This window comes from Gopherus flavomarginatus, chromosome 20, assembly GCF_025201925.1.
Source record: "Gopherus flavomarginatus isolate rGopFla2 chromosome 20, rGopFla2.mat.asm, whole genome shotgun sequence".
NCBI lineage: Eukaryota > Metazoa > Chordata > Testudines > Testudinidae > Gopherus > Gopherus flavomarginatus.
In genome coordinates this window covers 14,360,974-14,378,692 of record NC_066636.1, presented here as the reverse complement: position 1 = coordinate 14,378,692, position 17,719 = coordinate 14,360,974, and the positions used below count along the sequence as shown (strand labels likewise).

Genomic DNA, 17,719 nt, shown 5'->3' with positions numbered 1-17,719 from the left:
ACTGGGGGGGGGGGGGGGGCAGGGGAATGGATGAATGGTCCTCTCATTAGCATGTGAGTACACACAAAGCTCTTCTACTTCACAGCTCTAATTCACCTCATGCTCTAATTCCACCACAAGTTGCTGGGCTAGATGCAAGAATTACTGGGAGAAATCTCCAGCCTCTATTACATAGGAGGTTAGAGTAGATAAGAGTTCTTTCTGGTTCTGAAATCTGTGAAACCCTTGTCTTAGCACTGCTGATCCCTCACCAAGCGCCCACCTCTGAATTACTTCCTGCTTCTGATGAGCCTCAGTACGTGTACAGCACCACATAGATGCATATATAATCCTTTAAAGACAAATATAAAGAGAAGGTGTCACTGACATGACATCAGTGATCTCGTGGTCATTTCAGGTCACAAGCCCCAAGCCTGGCTATTGAGGTTCAGCTAGCATTTCATTTTGCAGCAAAACAGTTAGAAAAGCAATGCATTGCCTTTACAAATCCTTATCAAAATTATGTTTGCTTTGTGGTACTTCATTAAAGGTTGTTTTGACATGCAGCGCTCTGCCTATTGTTGTTCTACATAATGGGTAAACACCCTTTGTCTCAAGGGTTATGGGGCTACAGAGCCGCTCCATGCTTTCTGCGCAATAAACAATCCGTATACAGAGTGCCAGGGGAATTTGAGAGATTTGAACAATATGACACTTACAAATATGAACAGGTTTCTCTGGGAGGAACTGGTCTGTCTTCTCCAAACCCTGCTGCAGCCTTCTGCTATCTTCTGAGCACTTTAAACCCAGCTAATTGCAGCACTGTATGTTCTAGCTTAATGGGAGAGGCAGATGGACCAACAGAGACACAAATGGAAAGCTGGCTAGGAAGGTAAATAGGCAGAGATGGGAAGACAGGCAGCAAGCCTGATAATGTTAAATAAATCTCTCTAAAGTGCTCCTGGAACTAAAAGCCAATCTCAGCCTCAACTCTAGCACTAAAGCCCTGCCTCGAAATGCAGCATGCCACAGCCCTGCGGTCACCTTTGGCACTTGGCTACCCTTAGCTGCAAGAGCACAGGCCGGCTGTGATGGTGACACGGCCAATCTGGGGTGCAGTGACTGAAGCCTCTGGCTCCCTACTCTGCACCCCAACCCCCTCCCCCAGTATGGTCACCCAGTGGGAGCCATGGAGAGACACATCATGGGAAGACTCCTGATGCTCAGGGCAGGAGGGGCAGGGGCGCCAGCCTCTCTGGAACATTCCAGGGAGGAGGAGATGTGGAGCCAGTCATACCTGTTTGCTGAAAAGGTGGCAAAGGGGCAGCCTGGGATGACCTTGATACCAGCTACCCCAGGCTGGAGAACCCCTCTGGAAGGGCCTGGGGGAGACCCAGGTTGGCCCCTCCTGCTCCCCAGCCCAGAGCCGCACGGCCAGCTCCGCTAGCTCCATCCCTCCGAGGCAGGGGCCCTGCCCCTCCCTTTCTCACGCGCCCAGCTTGCGCCCTGCTGCGTCGCAGGCTGCAGAGCCGCTGGCTGGCTGCACCGAGCCGCCGCTACACGCCTGTGCCCGGGGACCCTCCCCAGGGGCGAAGGCCCGGCCAGTCCTGTCCCCGAGCCCAAGGACCGACCCCCCCCCCTCCCTTTTCGGGAGAGCGGCTGCAGCCAGCGCCGAGCGGGGCTGGAAGCCGGGCCAATCTGCAGGGCTAGGACGGGTCCCCGCAGCCGAGCCGGAGGCGGGCTGGGCAGGCGGCGGGGGCACCTACCACCCGGGGAGCCTGGCTGACCTACATCGCGGCACCACCCGCCAGCGGCAGGCAGCGCCCAGCGACCCCCTCCCCACTGTGCCGGGCTCCCAGCCCCCGCGCTGAGCGCCACAGAGCCGGGAACCCTCGCCCGCACCCGGCTGCGCCCGAGGGGCGCGGCGCCCCCGAGCCAGCCCCCGCGAGCCCAAGGCTGAGTCCGGCCGAAGCGAGGCGGCGGGGGGGCGCTGATTACCCCAGCTGCCAGGCAGGAGCCGGCGGCGGCTCCCAGCCCCTCTTCCAGACGCTCGCGTTACGGCGCTGTCCGCGGTCCGCTCCCTGGGCTGCAGATGCAGCGACCGGCCTCCGCGAAACGGCGTTTGCAGACCGGAGCGCGGCTGGACGACCCCCCGCGACCCCCCACTCACCGTCCTGCGAGAGGGTCCCGCTGCCCGCCGCCAGGCAGCCGAGAAGCAGCAGCAGGGTCCGCGCCGGCGGCCGCATAGTGGCTCTAGGGCTGCGGGGATCCTCCAAGGCTCAGCCCCGCGGGAAGCGAGCGAGCGTCGCGTCCGGTCCGGCCCAGCCAAGCCACGCACAGCAGCAGCAGCAGCTGCTATTGAGTGAAGCCAGCGCGGCGGCTGCAGCAGGGGATTAAATAGACCACGCGGAACGGACCATTAGGGCTGCGATCGTAGGGGGACGGGAGCATCTTTCCGAACGTTTCCCCTCCCCTCCGCCCTGTTGAAACACGCTCGCTCGGCTCCCCCCGCCCCGCGCCCTGCCCCCGCAGAAGACGTGGTGCGGTCCGCACGCTCCGGTCCCCGCGGAGCGCGCTGCTGCTGCTGCTGCTCGCGGGGTGGGGGCTGGCGTGGCCGCGGGGAGCCCGGAGGCCGGTCCAGGGTCCGAACCAGAAGCGCTGAGCTCGGACGGTGCAATGCAGCTTTTGGGCGCGGGCGGGTCACTGGCACCTGCCGGCACTGCCTGTGGTTACTGCTCACAGGGAGCGGGAGCGGGAGCAGCCCTCCCCGGCGGGCGCACACGCACGGCCCGCGTCCCTACAGACCGGGGGAGGCTGCGTCCCCCCGACGCTCTGTACCGCGGCTGGGAAAACACCGCAGCCGCCAGCCCCAAACCAAAACAAGCCACACCCGCTCCCAGAACACACCCAGCCGCGCCTCCGAGATCCGGGCCGCCGCGGCGTGATTGTCTCTGCCCAGGCTCATTCCCCAGGCTCGGGTTAGTCCGGGGTGGTAGGATGGTTCAACTCATGGTAGGAAAAGGACGTGATAAAACCCATTTCCCCACTGGGGCTGTCACTGACGTCTGGGAAGCCGAGGTCGGTGTGGGGCGGGCTGTATCATTAGTTTATTGGCCAGGAGGGGTCTCTGGAGCAGGCTGTATCAGCAGTGTCTTGGTGAGGCGGGGTCTATCAGCGGTGTATGGGTGAGGAGGGGTCTCTGTGGGGCAGGCTGTATCAGCGGTGTATGGGTGAGGAGGGGTCTCTGTGGGGCAGGCTGTATCAGCGGTGTATGGGTGAGGAGGGGTCTCTGTGGGGCAGGCTGTATCAGCGGTGTATGGGTGAGGAGGGGTCTCCGTGGGGCAGGCTGTATCAGCGGTGTATCGGTGAGGAGGGGTCTCTGTGGGGCAGGCTGTATCAGCGGTGTATCGGTGAGGAGGGGTCTCTGTGGGGCAGGCTGTATCAGCGGTGTATCGGTGAGGAGGGGTCTCTGTGGGGCAGGCTGTATCAGCGGTGTATCGGTGAGGAGGGGTCTCTGTGGGGCAGGCTGTATCAGCGGTGTATCGGTGAGGAGGGGTCTCTGTGGGGCAGGCTGTATCAGCGGTGTATGGGTGAGGAGGGGTCTCTGTGGGGCAGCCTGTATCAGCGGTGTATCGGTGAGGAGGGGTCTCTGTGGGGCAGGCTGTATCAGCGGTGTATCGGTGAGGAGGGGTCTCTGTGGGGCAGGTTGTATCAGCGGTGTATCGGTGAGGAGGAGTCTCTGTGGTGTAGGCTGTATTAGTGGTGTATTGGTGAGGGTGGGTGTCTGTGGGGCAGGCTGTATCAGCCATGTAGTATCGCCCAGGAAGGGTCTGTGTGGAGCAGGCTTTCTCAGCGATGTTTTGGTGGAGAGGGGTCTGTGTGGGGCAGGCTGTATCAGCACTGGTATTTGGTGAGGCCATGCCTTGTGGGTCAGGTTTTATCAGTGGTGTATTGGTGAGAAGGTGTTGCATTGGGGCAGCCTGTATCAGTGGCAGGATCTATGGAGACAGGGTCCATAGCAACTTTCCTGTAATCAGAATCCTTTGTTGAGGAACTAGTTCTTTGTAAAAAGGGGATGCTGCTGTGTAAATACAGCTCCAGTGGAGTAGTTATTGTGGAAGAAGTGGTTGTCCCAGAGCTCTGAGGGAGGCCAGTGGAACCATCTTTCATCATCCCTCCCCCTTTTTTATCCCTGGAAACACCCCTGGCTTGCACAGGTATCCCTGTCTTTCCATACTACACTAATTGGGGCTGGCTAATGATTGGTGGCTCATCCTGATTGAGAACCAGTTGAAGAGGTGCAAAGCAATAGCATTAGGGAAGGCTGGGGCATTTCCCATGTGGATAGTGTGGGAGACATGGGCAATGTGCAGAGAGGAGATGGAGAGAGCTGGTAGGTCTGCTTCTGAAGCCCCATCGTTGACAGCCCAGTTCTCTCCATTTTTTCAGGCAGCTCCAACCACTTTGGTACACAAATGAGTGAGGCTGGAATGAGACTTGGTCCTTCTTGGGCCCCAAACAACCAGTCTGTCTGGGATGTCAGCAACATGGAGAACCAGATGAAACACTGGTGTGTGTAGCTGCTAGGTGCATTTCCATCAACTGTAGAGGAGCAAATGTAGCTGAGCATGATCAACTGATGTAGCGTAGCCCAGAAGGCCTGGGACGATCATAGAATATCAGGGTTGGAAGGGACCTCAGGAGGTCATCTAATCCAACCTCCTGCTCAAAGCAGGACCAATTCCCAACTAAATCATCCCAGCCAGGGATTTGTCAAGCCTGACCTTAAAAACCTCTAAGGAAGGAGATTCCACCACCTCCCGAGGTAACCCATTCCAGTGCTTCACCACCTTCCTAGGGAAAAAGTTTTTCCTAATATCCAACCTAAACCTCCCCCACTGCAACTTGAGACCATTACTCCTGGTTCTGTCATCAGGTACTACTGAGAACAGTCTAGATGCATCCTCTTTGGAACCCCCTTTCAGGTAGTTGAAAGCAGCTATCAAATCCCCCCTCATTCTTCTCTTCTGCAGACTAAACAATCCCAGTTCCCTCAGCCTCTCCTCATAAGTCATGTGCTCCAGCCCCTTAATCATTTTTGTTGCCCTCTGCTGGACTCTTTCCAATTTTTCCACATCCTCCTTGTAGCGGGGAGCCCAAAACTGGACACAGTGCTCCAGATGAAGCCTCACCAATGTCGAATAGAGGGGAATGATCAGAATGAAACTTTGATCTACTAGAGTGGGGATTGCTGTGAATTGGGACATCTCTGTGAGGCAAGATCTGTCTGGGCCAGGGGGTCTCTGTGAGGCAGGGTGTTTCTGGGGTTGGGGTGTCTTGGTGGGTGAGGGTGTCTCTGTAAGGCTGGTTCTCTGGGGATCAGGGTGTTTCTGTGACCTGAGGTCTCTGGGGGCCAGAACCTTTGTGGGATAGGGCACTTCCAGGAGTTAGGGTTTCTATGTGATGAGGTGTCTCTGTGAGTTGGGGCATCTCCAAGAGGTAGGATGTCTCTGAAGGTCTGGGCCTATGAGGTGGGTGTCTGAGAGGCAGCTATGTCTGTGGGTCGGGGTCTCAGTTGGGGAGTCTCCAGGAGGTGGGATGACTTTGTTGATCAGGGTCGCAGTCGGGTGGAGGGGTATCTGGGTGTCAGTGAGTTGGGGTGTCCATGAAGCAGGATTCTCTATGCATCTCTGGTGAGTAGGGGTATCTCCAGTAGATAGGATGTCTCAATTGGTCAGGTTGTTCATGGGATGGGTATCTGTGAGGCAGATGTCTCTGTGGGTTGAAATGTCTCCATGGTTTGGAGTTTGTCTCCAGTGGGAGAGACTTCTCTGTTGGTGGGATGAGGCATCTGTGAGATGGATATCTGTGTGTTGGAGTGGGTCTGTGGGAGATGGCGGTCTCTGGGTGGGGGTGTCTCTTAGAAGGGGATGGGAGGGAGGTCTCTGGGAGGGCGTGTCTCATACCAAGGGTTTAGAGCCTGGAGTGACTGAGAGGAGGTGTTTCTCATAGAAAGGGATGGGAGGTGAGGTTTGCTGTAATAATTGGGCCTACAAGTTTACCTTAATTGTTAGCTCAACTGTAAAAAGTGGATACAAGTTCCTAAAGTGTCCCAATAACCCAGAATAGTAGAAGTTCCTAGAATATCAGGATGGAAGGGACCTCAGGAGATCATCTAGTCTAACCCCAAAGCAGGCCTAATCCCCAGACAGATATTTGCCCCAGATCCTTAAATGACCCCTTAAAGGATTGAACTCACAACACTGGTTTTAGCAGGCCAATGCTCAAACTGCTGACCTATACCTCCCCAGTTGATGGAAAAGGTGCAAACATAAGATAGAAGGACTAATTAGTTCAAACAAAAAGTCCTACAGACACCATTCCAGTACTGTATTAAGATCACTCCTGATAAACAAGAGGAGTAGAGGACTGGAAATCAATGGACCAAAACTGGTGTGTTGGAAATGAGTCCTGTTGGTGGACAAAATAACCATTGGATGGACTGTTCCACCAAACACTCCCTTTAGGAATTATTAGAAAGAAAAGACTTTTGGGAAACAGCCACTGCAGTGAGTTTTATTATCATGGCTGCCACCCTCACCATCTTCTCTGACCCCGGTGCTTCATTATCCTGCTGTCGAGAGGTCTTGACCAGGATGGCCAGATAATATCGCCACCTGTACCAGCTCTGGCTGAATCCCAAATACCACTTGTAATGTGAGACTTTCTCCCCTCCCCCTGCAATATGTCCTTTTGCCTCCCCACTTAATTTATCTTCTTTCCCATCTCTCTCCTTTTTCCTTCTATCTAATGAGAGTCTGGCTTAGCTGGTCAGGACTGTATATGTCATAGCACTGCTGTAAGCCTGTGACCTGAAAAAACCAGCTAAAAGCAATGCCCTAAATGGGCTGATGATGGTACGAGTTTTGCAGGTCTTTGTGTGGCTGATGAGAACATGTGCTGGGCCAGTGTTTCTCCCGCAGTAAGGTTGCAAGTGAGAGTCAGCACCAGAGACTGATACTGCATTTTCTATTTGTTGTTCTTTTCTCTCCCCTTTTTGTGTGTTTGTGTTGTTTTGTCTTCTAGGAAACGGGATCGGACTTTAACAACAACACATCTCCAGGCCATCACAACTAACTTCTCTTTGCCACATCTTTAATTCCATCTAAGCAACTGTCAAACAAAGGGTGTTTTCCTTATAAAACCTCTCTCCAGCTGATGGGGAAAGGAAACAAGGGATGCTGTTACAATAAAAGCCTGACCTAATACTCTAACATTGCAAAGCTTTAACTGTTTTTCCTTCTTTTCTGAATCTTTAATAAAAGGTTAAAATGATAGTTAATGCCCTGGGGCTTAACAGGCTGAAGTATCTGGATATGAAATCGCAAATTTTGTTTAACGCTGTTTAATGTTGGACAGTGACTGGATCATGTTTACACCTTTGACCCCTATATTCCATCTAAATTAATACACCATGTCAACGTGAGGGGGTTTCTCTCTCCCAGGACGGGATCTGAAGTGGGCTAGACAGAAAATTGGGAGGGGGTGTGCTATACCTCTTGTGGGCACCCATATGGGAGCACTGAGTCTCTGCTGCTCTCCCACTGGGTTTATCATGAGAGTTCTGGCCCCTCGCTGCCTCTTCATGGGTAGGGCCCTGGGCTCCGGACCTGTGGCTCAAGATCAGCCCTGCACACCTCACACTGCCCACCACCCCGTGGCACAGCTCATCTCAGTGCCAGGCAAGCCTGCCACTAGCAGTCCTTGGACAGCCATAGTGGCAGGACCAGATCCCTCATGATATGCGCCTGCCCTTGCCCACCCCGCTCACAGCAGCAGTGTCCCCTCTGCTACCAACTTGGCTGTGGCCTCCCCATCCCTGTGCCACTCCCATGGTATGCAGTCCCCCACACTGGGCTGTACATTACTGCTCTGGCATGGTGCCTGCCCATTTGGAACTCACCTCACCCACACTCCCCTAACCATGCCCCTTTCCCCTGCCAGTGATTCCCCCTCCCCTATACATGCTCCCCCTCTCCTCTGAGATTCCCCCTCCCCTATGCATGCTCCCCCATTTGTGATCCTCTGCCTCTATGCATGCTCCCCGTCCGCCACTGGTGATCTCCCTCCCCTAGTGATGCTCCCCTTCCCCATCTGTGATTCCCCCTCCCTTATGCACACTCCTTTCCATCTCTCTCCCTGCATGTTCCCTCCCCTCTCTTGTTATTTCCATATTTCCAGTCCTCCCCCATGCTCGGTATGCTACCGTTACTTCCAGGGCCGGTGCCACCTTGCGCCACCCCCACTAACCCCACCCACTGCCCCCCCATCGCAGCTAACCACACCCACCCACACCTCCCACCCGAGGACCCCCACCACCACGGCAGCTAACCCCACCTGGGGAGCCCCCCCTCCCAGCAGCTACCCCCCCTTGCAAGTCCCACCTCGGCTGCTAACCCGGCCTGGGGAGCCCCCCCAGGGGAAGCTAACCCTGCTCCCCTCCATGGCAGCTAACATCACCCCCCACCGCGGCAGCTAACACCACCCGCTGTGGCAGCTAATCTGGCCTGGGGAGCCCCCCCCCGGAAGCTAACCCCGCCTCCCACCACTGCAGCTAACACCGCCCGGGGAGCCCCCTCCCCACGGAAGCTAACCCCGCCTTCCACCACCACAGCTAACACTGCCCAGGGAGCCCCCCTCATGGAAGCTAACCCCGCCCCCCACCACGGCAGCTAACACCGCCCACCACAGCAGCTAACCTCGCCCAGGGGGCCCGCCCCACCTCTCCTCCGCTGAGCACACCCGCCCTGCTCTAATTCTCCTCCCCTCCCAAGCTTGCTGTGCCGATTGGAGGAGACTTAGAGCTGGGGCTGTGTACTCAGTACAGGAGGCAGCGTGGAGCTAATCTGGGGAGAGAACGGTTCCCCTGTGCACACTCCGCCCCGTTACTGTGGGCGGCCTTCCCTGTGCCCCCCCCCCCCCGCCCCAGCTCATCTCCACTCCACCTCCTCGCCTGAGCGGGCTTTTAGGTGCAGCCGCCTAGTTTGCCTAAATGGTTGCACCAGTCCTGCTTAGTTCCAGGGCCGGCTCCAGCTTTTTTGCCGCCTCAAGTGGTGAAGAGAAAAAACAAAAGATAAAGTCGCAATCGGCAGCACTTTGGTAGCTGCTCTACCACACTGCTTCATTCTTCAGCGGCAATTCGGTGGCTAGTCCTTCCCTCTGAGAGGGACTGAGGAACCCGCCGCCGAATTGCCGCTGAAGACCAGAGCGTGCCCCTCTTTCCATTGGCCGCCCCAAGCACCTGCTTCCTGTGCTGGTGCCTGGAGCTGGCCCTGCTTACTTCTGCACCACTGCTGGTGGCAGTGCTGCCTTGAGAGCTGGGTGGCCGGAGAGAGGAAGCTGCAGGCTCGGCACCCAGCTCTGAAGGAGGTGCCCCACCGGCAGCAGCACAGAAGTAAGGATGTCAATGCCATACCCTGCCACCCTTAATTCTGTGTAACGGTTGATCTTTGCACTGGGAAGTGTTAAAAGCGCAAAATTCACTGTTACTCACACACTCTAGGGGTGCCCACCCTTATCCTGTTCCTAGCGCTCAGGCATAACCCTTTAAATTTATTTACCCCTCCGTGGGCTCCGGGCTGTACTCCGGCCTCCAGGTAAACACCCATTCCCTCTGGACTCAGAGCAAACACCCATCCCCTCTGTAATCTTTTGTGGGTTTACAGGATCTTTTACCAGGAAAGAGCCTTATGCAGTAATATCCTATTTAACCTCTATTTATTAATAATCACTAAAACAGAATGCACACGCAACATGTACAATGCTCATCACTCCCAGTAAGAGGCATGAACTTTTCCCTGCTGGCCAGTCAGGATCAGGTCCATCTGGGGGACTCCAGTTTCTGCACAGTGTCATTGGCAGAGTGTTGCGGTCTGGCAGCTCTGATCTTGGGGCTGTGTCCTGGAGCTGGTTCCCAAGAACTTCCTTTTGGAGCCCAGTTTATATAGTGAAACTTGAGTCCTGCTTAACTGTACTTTAACCAATCATTCTACTAACATTTTACAAACCAATCCTAAAATATTGTAACATAATTCTCTAACCAAACATACCCCCCACCTTAATTAATTTACACCTAGAAAAATTAATTATGTAACAGACAGAAACAATCAAAGAACCAGAGACCAGACAGACAAACAATAGGGAAGTGGGAACCATAAAGATAAAACAATAAAGAAATGAGGATTTCATAACCACAACTATTGATAAATGAGTTTTTGCCAGACAGATACTGTCAAACTATGTTTATTTTAACCATCTTAAGATCTGTTTCTTCATCTGGTGATAGTGGGTGCTATTAGGACAGGATCTTCTGAACAGCCTGATATTATAGTGTTTTAATGTAATTTAGATGGAATGTGAGGATGTGACTTCTTGCTTCTTAGCTAATGGCTGCTGCTTTCTTAATATGATTGCAGACAAAGGCCTTATCCATATGGAGGGATGGCTACAGGGGTGGAGGGGAAGGCTAAGGCAAATTTTGAGGTGGCTGTAGCCCCCTGAATGCCCCCCCAACACTTCCCCCACTCTGTCCTAGGGAGGTGGGGTCTCTGTGAAGAGGTGATTCTCTCACAGTGGGGTCTTTCTGTGGTGGGCTGTATGAGGTTGTGTCTCTGATAGACGGGGACAGAAGACATGGCTTTATGTGAGGGTCTCCATGCAAAGGATTTTCTCTTTGAGTTATTTGATATTTTGGAACATTTAACCCCAGCTCAGCCCAACTGTGTCTCTCAGCCCACCCTCAGCCAGGCCAGGTTCCCTGCCATCCCTGCAGACTCCTGAGGAGGCTACTTAGCTCCATTTCCCTGCCCACTGTGAGTGCATCCCCTTAGCCTTACAGGGAATCTTTCAAGCCACCAAAAGGCTCTCCCACATGCCACTTCCCATGGCAATGCTGCGTGCATACCTGTGGAAGCAGCGCCCCCTGTCAGTCACTTGGGAGCAGTGGCTTTCAGGCACTGACAGCCTGCAAGAGACAGCTTGCCTCCGGAGGCAGCAAGTAGGGAGAGATCTTTAGAACTCAGCAGGTGCTGAGGCAGAGCTCACCACAACAAACCTGTGTGATTCAGCCTGAAAGCATCTGCCATTGCTGGGGGAAGAACATAGCAAACAACAATAAATAGCTCAGGAACCTCCAGCACACAGCCTCCACAGCACAGAAATCACGCTGTCCCTACCCCAGGTGAGCCGCCGGCACTGATGCAGCTACACACTCTTACACCAGTGCCTGAGAAAAGATCGAACTTCAGGGCTTCCCTGAGCTCAGCAAAGCCACACAAGCGGGAGAAAAGTCACCATAGGAAGCTGCTTTATTCTGCTGTCTCCAAGCCTTGCTTCCCACAAGCTACAAAGGGTCAGATTGTTGTGCCATGAGGGTCAGTGACCTCTGCCCTGCACTCTAGGGCCAGCACTCTCCATAGGTCTGCACCTTGTGTCATCATTTACAAAAGGGATTCTGACAGGACTGTGATTTATATCCCTTTCCACTGGTGTGAATGAGTACACAGGGTGCTGTGAAGTGGAGATTCAGGGCCTCTCATCTCAACTACATGATTTAGGCTACGGCAGCCCCAAAATTAAGACAGCAAGTCTGATTCTTCTGCTTACAGTAGCTTTGCACGTATCTTCATCACTTTATGAAGATAGGTTTTGGCAGACTGGGACAGACCTGAAGGCCATCTTGCCAGTGTCCCATCTCTGACAGTGGTCAGTACCAGATGCTAAAGGGGAAGATGTAAGACTCCTACAGTAGGCAGCTACCCCTGCATTAATCTACCCTCACATTAGGTCTCATCCTGGGCTGTAAGGGCATATATAGACTGCACAACAAAAGCTGCGACAGTGAGTCTCAGAGTCCGGTTCTACTACCTCAGGCTCATGGAACTTGAGTGATGGCTTTAAAAATAGCAGTGTAGATGTTCCTGCTCAGACACTGAAACCTGGCGAGGGGGGTGGGTCTTAGATAGGGTTGTCAACTTTCTGAAAACTGGACCCCCTGCCCTGCCTCTTCCCTCAAGGCCCCACATCCTCTTTCCCATCCCTCTGTTGCTCACTGCTTTCCCTCTCCCCCTTCCTCTTTGCTAGATCCTCTCCTGCTCCCTCTTCACCTCACCCCCAATTGGGCTCCGTCTGCTCTGGAAGCAGCAGGCCCTGCCATGAAGCCTGCCTGCCCACCAGATGCAGGTAGGAGGCAGTCCTGGCTGAGCAGGGGCTGGTGCGACTTCATGACTCACCCTCCACCCTAGCCCACAGTAACTGGACTTTTGGTGTCCTGTCAGTACATCTGACCAGACACTGCCAGGTCCCCTTTTCAACCAGACTTTCCAGTTAGAAAATGGACACCTGGCAACTCTAGCCTCAGAGCTTGACCTCCAGCCTGAGCACAAACTTCTGCACTGTAATTTTTAGAGTTGCAGCATGAGCCCCACAGGTCCAAGTCTGTAGACCCAGGCTGTGAGACTTCCTGCTGCAGGGTTTTTGTGCAGTGTAGATGTACAAGGTACACTGGTATAAGGGATATATGGAACAGATGATGCCTTGAATGTTTAATAACTAATGATTCCTTGTCACTCTCAAAAATTAGAAAAGCTATCCACCTTTGTTTATTCCAAAATGGGACCCACCTTTGAAGACAATCAGAAAATGGTTCATATCCTGTGATATACTTCTTCTAAGACCCACAGATCAGCCAAGGTTGGGCATTCTCCTCCCCAACTATAGAAACTAAAATGGCTAAATGAGGGTATTGTTAATCACCTGGGCAAGAATCTCTCATAATTTGCATATGTATAATCCTCTTTCTCCCACCCAACCTAGCTAAAAAGAACTCCAAGAAATCCAAGACACATGTTTTCACCCCAAATTATAAACTGTACATTGTTTCCTTGTAAATCAAATATACTGTGAATTATCTGTCTGTCACCCCAAATTAGAATCTGCATGTTTGTTTGCCTTGTGAGTCTGATCTACATCCTTTTATGTGTGGAAAATGTCTCTTGTTCTGTTCTAAGTCCTAAATAATATGAAATGTTTATGCACAATCAAAGAATACGGAGTATATCCTCCAAATTTAGAAGATTATAAGGATTTTTTTAGTTTTCATTGCAAATAATTGTTGCACTCTAGACATAATAGGAATTGTCTTGCACAAGGAAGGAGAAATGTTAAAGAATATAAACCAGGGTATAATGTTGAGATTTTAAGAGAAATTGCTTTAAAAGGTGGGTAGATCCCTACAAGTAGTAGGGTCTAATCATGAAATACAATCTTTGAAATGAATCAGGCTTAAAAAGCCTCCAATAAGAAAAATATTAAATAAATTCATTATACACCTGAGCCATCCACTGGATACCAGTGGAAACAGCAGAGAAACTAAGAGCGGAAATCTGACCACTCACTTGGCATTCGTCCAATAGGATTCAGAGGATGGCTTCCTCCAAGGAGCCCTGAAACTAGCGTATATACAACTGAGGTAAGCAGATGCTCATGAGAGTTGACTGAACTGAACACAAGAAGCTGCAGAATCCTAAGAGCCACCGAAGCCTGGATCAACCATGTGGAAAGGACTCTCCTCCATCCCAGGGCGAAGTTGGTAAGAAGAAGTGAGATTTAATTTCAAAGATTAAATTCCACTTCTATTCTTTAATATCAATAACTGTAGGTTATCTTGCTGAGTCTACATTCCCTAATGAGACCTCGAATAACTGTATTTTAGATTTTAACTCCTTTATAAATCCATGCAAATTGACTTCAGAGAGACTGAAAAGAATTGTTTTAAGCAATTACTTTTAACACTCTAAATGTGTCCCTTTTGGAGCAATCTAGTGAAAGAGAAGGACCCACACCCTTCGAAGTGCACACTTGGAAGTGTGATAAATGTATTAGGTACTAAAGAATTGAGAATTGTTGATCATAAGTAAACGTAATAATAAATCTTGGTAATTTGCATTGTTCCTTGCTATAACTGCTGACCCCCTCCTCTAGTCTATAAGAATTGCTTGCAAGACTTTCTAGTGTGTGTAGTACACACAATTGGTATTGGAGTGGTGAATTATTCATTATATGTTTATGTGGTTTGGGATGAATTAATACATTGTTGGTTGGTTGGTTAAGAATAAGCAAGTGTCCTGATTTGAGAAATACTGTTCAAGTTAAAAGTTGACCTGAACAAAACCCAGCGTTAAAACTAGCAAGCTAACGCTCCCTTGACTCAATAAAAGGGGTTATCCTATTGGATTTTCTTATATATTGGCAAATCTAGCTTGTTAGACTTCAGCTTTAAAATCTAACTGGCATCCGGGCAAATTCATAATTTGACCCCCTTTCATACTTACACCAGGTCCACAGACTTGTGGCCGCAACGCTCCTGCTAGCAGGCTAAAAATAGTGATGTAGACATTGGGACTTGGGCTAAAGTTCAGGCTTTCAAGACCCCTCCAGTGCCCCATCCCCCAGCTTGACAGTTGGTGCTCCAAGCTGAGCCACAACATCTACACGACTATTTTTAGCGTGCTAGCATGAGCCCCACTAACACAAGTCTATCAGCTCGGGCTGGAAGGCTGTAGAAATACCCTAATTGTCAGAGATCGGCTTAAGCCCCGAAGCAGAAGGGTTAGTATCCTTTTACTCTGTTAGTAACAGCAATGGTAACTGCATATGTCTCTAATCCATAGACACGTCCAATCTCTTTTTGAATCTTGTTATGTTCTTGGCCTCAAGGATTTCCTGTGACAATGAGTTACACAGTTTAATCACATATTGTATGAATTTGCCACCTTTGATGTCATTGAACGTCCCCTTGTTCTTGCGTTATGAGATTGGGGGCTTCTGTTCTTCCTATCTCCTTTCTCTAGACCAGCCAGTTTTCTGTATTCTTTTCTCATGTTCCCTCTTGTTCATCTCCTCTTTAAGGCAACAATTCCAACCTGTTCAACCTCTCTTCATATAAGACTTTTTTGAGATCCCTGATCATTTGTGTCACTCTTATCTGAACCCCCTTAGATATTACAAAGCCCTCTTTAAGGGGGGTGGCCAGCATTGCATGTTATTCTAGATGAGGCTGCACCATTGATTAGCGTATTGCCATTACAATATTTTATGTACCATTCTCTATCCCATTCCTTATGCATTCAAACATCTTGTTTACTTTTTTGGCCAAAGCTGCACGTTGAGCAGAGGTTTTCATTGAGCTGTTGACATCCAGGTCCCTTTCCTCAGTTGACACAGTTAATTTAGAACCCTATAAGGTATAAGAGGAGTTTAAATTTTCCCCTCCAAAGGGCATTATTTTCCATTTATTGACATTGAACTTCATTAGCCATCCTAATTCTTATTCACCCAGCTTAATTATGTCATTCTGAAATTCTCATGGTCCTTTCTAGTCTTGACTAACCTACATGACTTTGTATCATCTGCAGATTTTGCCTCTTCACTATTTAACCCCCTTTCTAAATCATTAATATATATATTAAACAACACGAGGGCTAGTATGGACCTTCAGACTTATAGGCTTTAAGGTTAGCATCGTGATCATCTAGTCTGACCTCCTGCAATTCTCAGGCCACAGAACCTCACCCACCCACTCCTGCAATAGATCCATAACATCTGGTTGAGTTACTGAAGTCCTCAAATCATGATTTAAAGACTTCAGGTTACAGAGAATCCACCACTTACACTAGTTTAAACCTGCAAGTGACGTGTGCCCCATGCTGCAGAGGAAGGCAAAATATCCCCAGGGTCTCTGTGGGTCTGACCTGGAGGAAAATTCCTTTCTCATCCCAAATATGGTGATCAGCTAGATCTTGAGCTTGTGGACAAGACCCACCAGACAGACACCTGGGAAACAATTCTCTGCAGTAACTCAGAGCCCTCCCCAACTAGTGTCCCATCACCAGCCACTGGAACTGTTTGCTGCTAGCAGTCGCAGATCAGCTACATGCCACCATAGGCAGTCTTCAATCCTCTCCATAGACTTCTCAAGCTCAGTCTTGACGCCAGTTAGGTTTTTTGCCCCCACTGCTTCCCTTGGAAGGCTGTTCCAGAACTTCACCCTTGAGGCCCCTGATGTTAACCTATCACCAAGGTGAAAACTGACCATTTAATCCTATCCTCTATCTTCAAGCAAGCTTGTGATCCATGACAATACTTCACCTCTCAGCCCATAACTATTTAGTTTCTTTAGTAGCCTGTTGCAAGGGACCCTGTCAAAGGCTTTTTGAAAATCTGAATAAATTATGTCAATCAGTTCTCTTTTTTCCATTATTTTATGTCACACTCAGAAAATTCTGAGAGTAGTGAGACACAATTTTCCTTTGCGGAAGCTGTGCTGGTTAGTCCCGATCATATTATGACCTTCCAAGTGTTTTATTATTTAATTTCTTATGACCATTTCAACCAAACTGCAAGTACATACGTAAGACTTCCTTGTCTGTAATTCCTCACATCACCCCTAGAGCCTTTTATAAATATAGGTACATATGCTAGCCTCCAATCATAGAATATTAGGGTTGAAATAGACCTCAGGAGGTCATCTGCTCCGATCCCCTGCTCAAAGCAGGACCAACACCCATTAAATCATCCCAGCCAGGGTTTTGTCAAGGCTGACCTTAAAAACCTAGATAACCCATTCCAGTGCTTCACCACCCTCCTAGTGAAATAGTGTTTCCCAATATTCAACCTAGACCTCCCCCACTGCAACTTGACACCATCGCTCCTTGTTCTGTCATCTGCCACCACTGAGAACAGTTGAGCTCCATCCTTTTTGGAACCCCCCTTCAGGTAGTTGAAGGCTGCTATCAAATCCCCCCTCACTCTTCTCTTCTGCAGACTAAACAATCCCAGTTCCCTCAGTCTCTCCTTGTAAGTCATGTGTCCCTGCCTCCTAATCATTTTCATTGCCCTCCGCTGGACTTTTTCCAATTTGTCCACATCATTTCTGTAGTGGGGGTGGGGAGACCAAAACTGGATGCAGTACTCCAAGTGTGGCCTCACCAGTGTTGAACAGAGGAGAATAATCACTTCTCTCAATCTGCCGGCAATGCTCCTACTAATACAGCCCAATATGCCATTGGCCTTCTTGGCAATGAGGGCACGCTGCTGATTCATATCCAGCTTCTTATCCACTTTAATCTCCAGGTCCTTTTCTGCAGAACTGCTGCTTAGTAAGTCAGTCCCCAGCCTGTAGCAGTGCATGGGATTCTTTCTTCCTAACAGGACTCTGCACTTCTCCTTGTTGAACCTCATCAGATTTCTTTTGGCCCAATCCTCCAATTTGCCTAGGTCACTCTGTATCCTATACCTACCCTCCTGTATATCTACCTCTCCTGCCAGCGCAGTGTCATGTGCAAACTTGCTGAGCGTGCAATTGATCCCATCATCCAGATCATTAATAGAGATGTTGAACAAAACCAGCCCCAGGACTGACTCTTGGGGCACTCTGCTGCCAACTAGACATGGAACCATTGATCACTACCCATTGAGCCCAATGATCTAGCCAGTTTTCTATCCACCTTATAATCCGTTCATCCAGCCTATACTTCTTTAATTTGCTGGCAAGAATACTGTGGGAGACCGTATCAAAAGCTTTGCTAAAGTCAAGGAATAACATGTACAGTGCTTTCCCCTCATTCACAGACCCAGTTATCTTGTCATAGAAGGTAATTAGGTTAGTCAGGCATGATTTGCC

General features: G+C 50.5%; 1 protein-coding gene and 1 long non-coding RNA gene across 3 annotated transcripts in view; both read right to left on the bottom strand.

Annotated features, from left to right (window-relative positions):
• CADM3 (cell adhesion molecule 3) overlaps window positions 1–2,415 on the bottom strand; it is a 122,175-nt gene extending 119,760 nt beyond the window's left edge. Inside the window, exon 1 of one of the 2 annotated variants that reach the window (XM_050929890.1) lies at window positions 2,150–2,415. In XM_050929890.1, coding sequence (XP_050785847.1) covers window positions 2,150–2,225 — 76 coding nt within the window. In that variant the 5' untranslated portion in view covers window positions 2,226–2,415. The remainder of the gene's footprint in view (window positions 1–2,149) is intronic. The other variant, XM_050929891.1, reaches the window with a different exon arrangement.
• LOC127037885 (uncharacterized) overlaps window positions 1–17,719 on the bottom strand; it is a 296,730-nt gene that overhangs the window by 238,313 nt on the left and 40,698 nt on the right. The window lies entirely within an intron of this gene.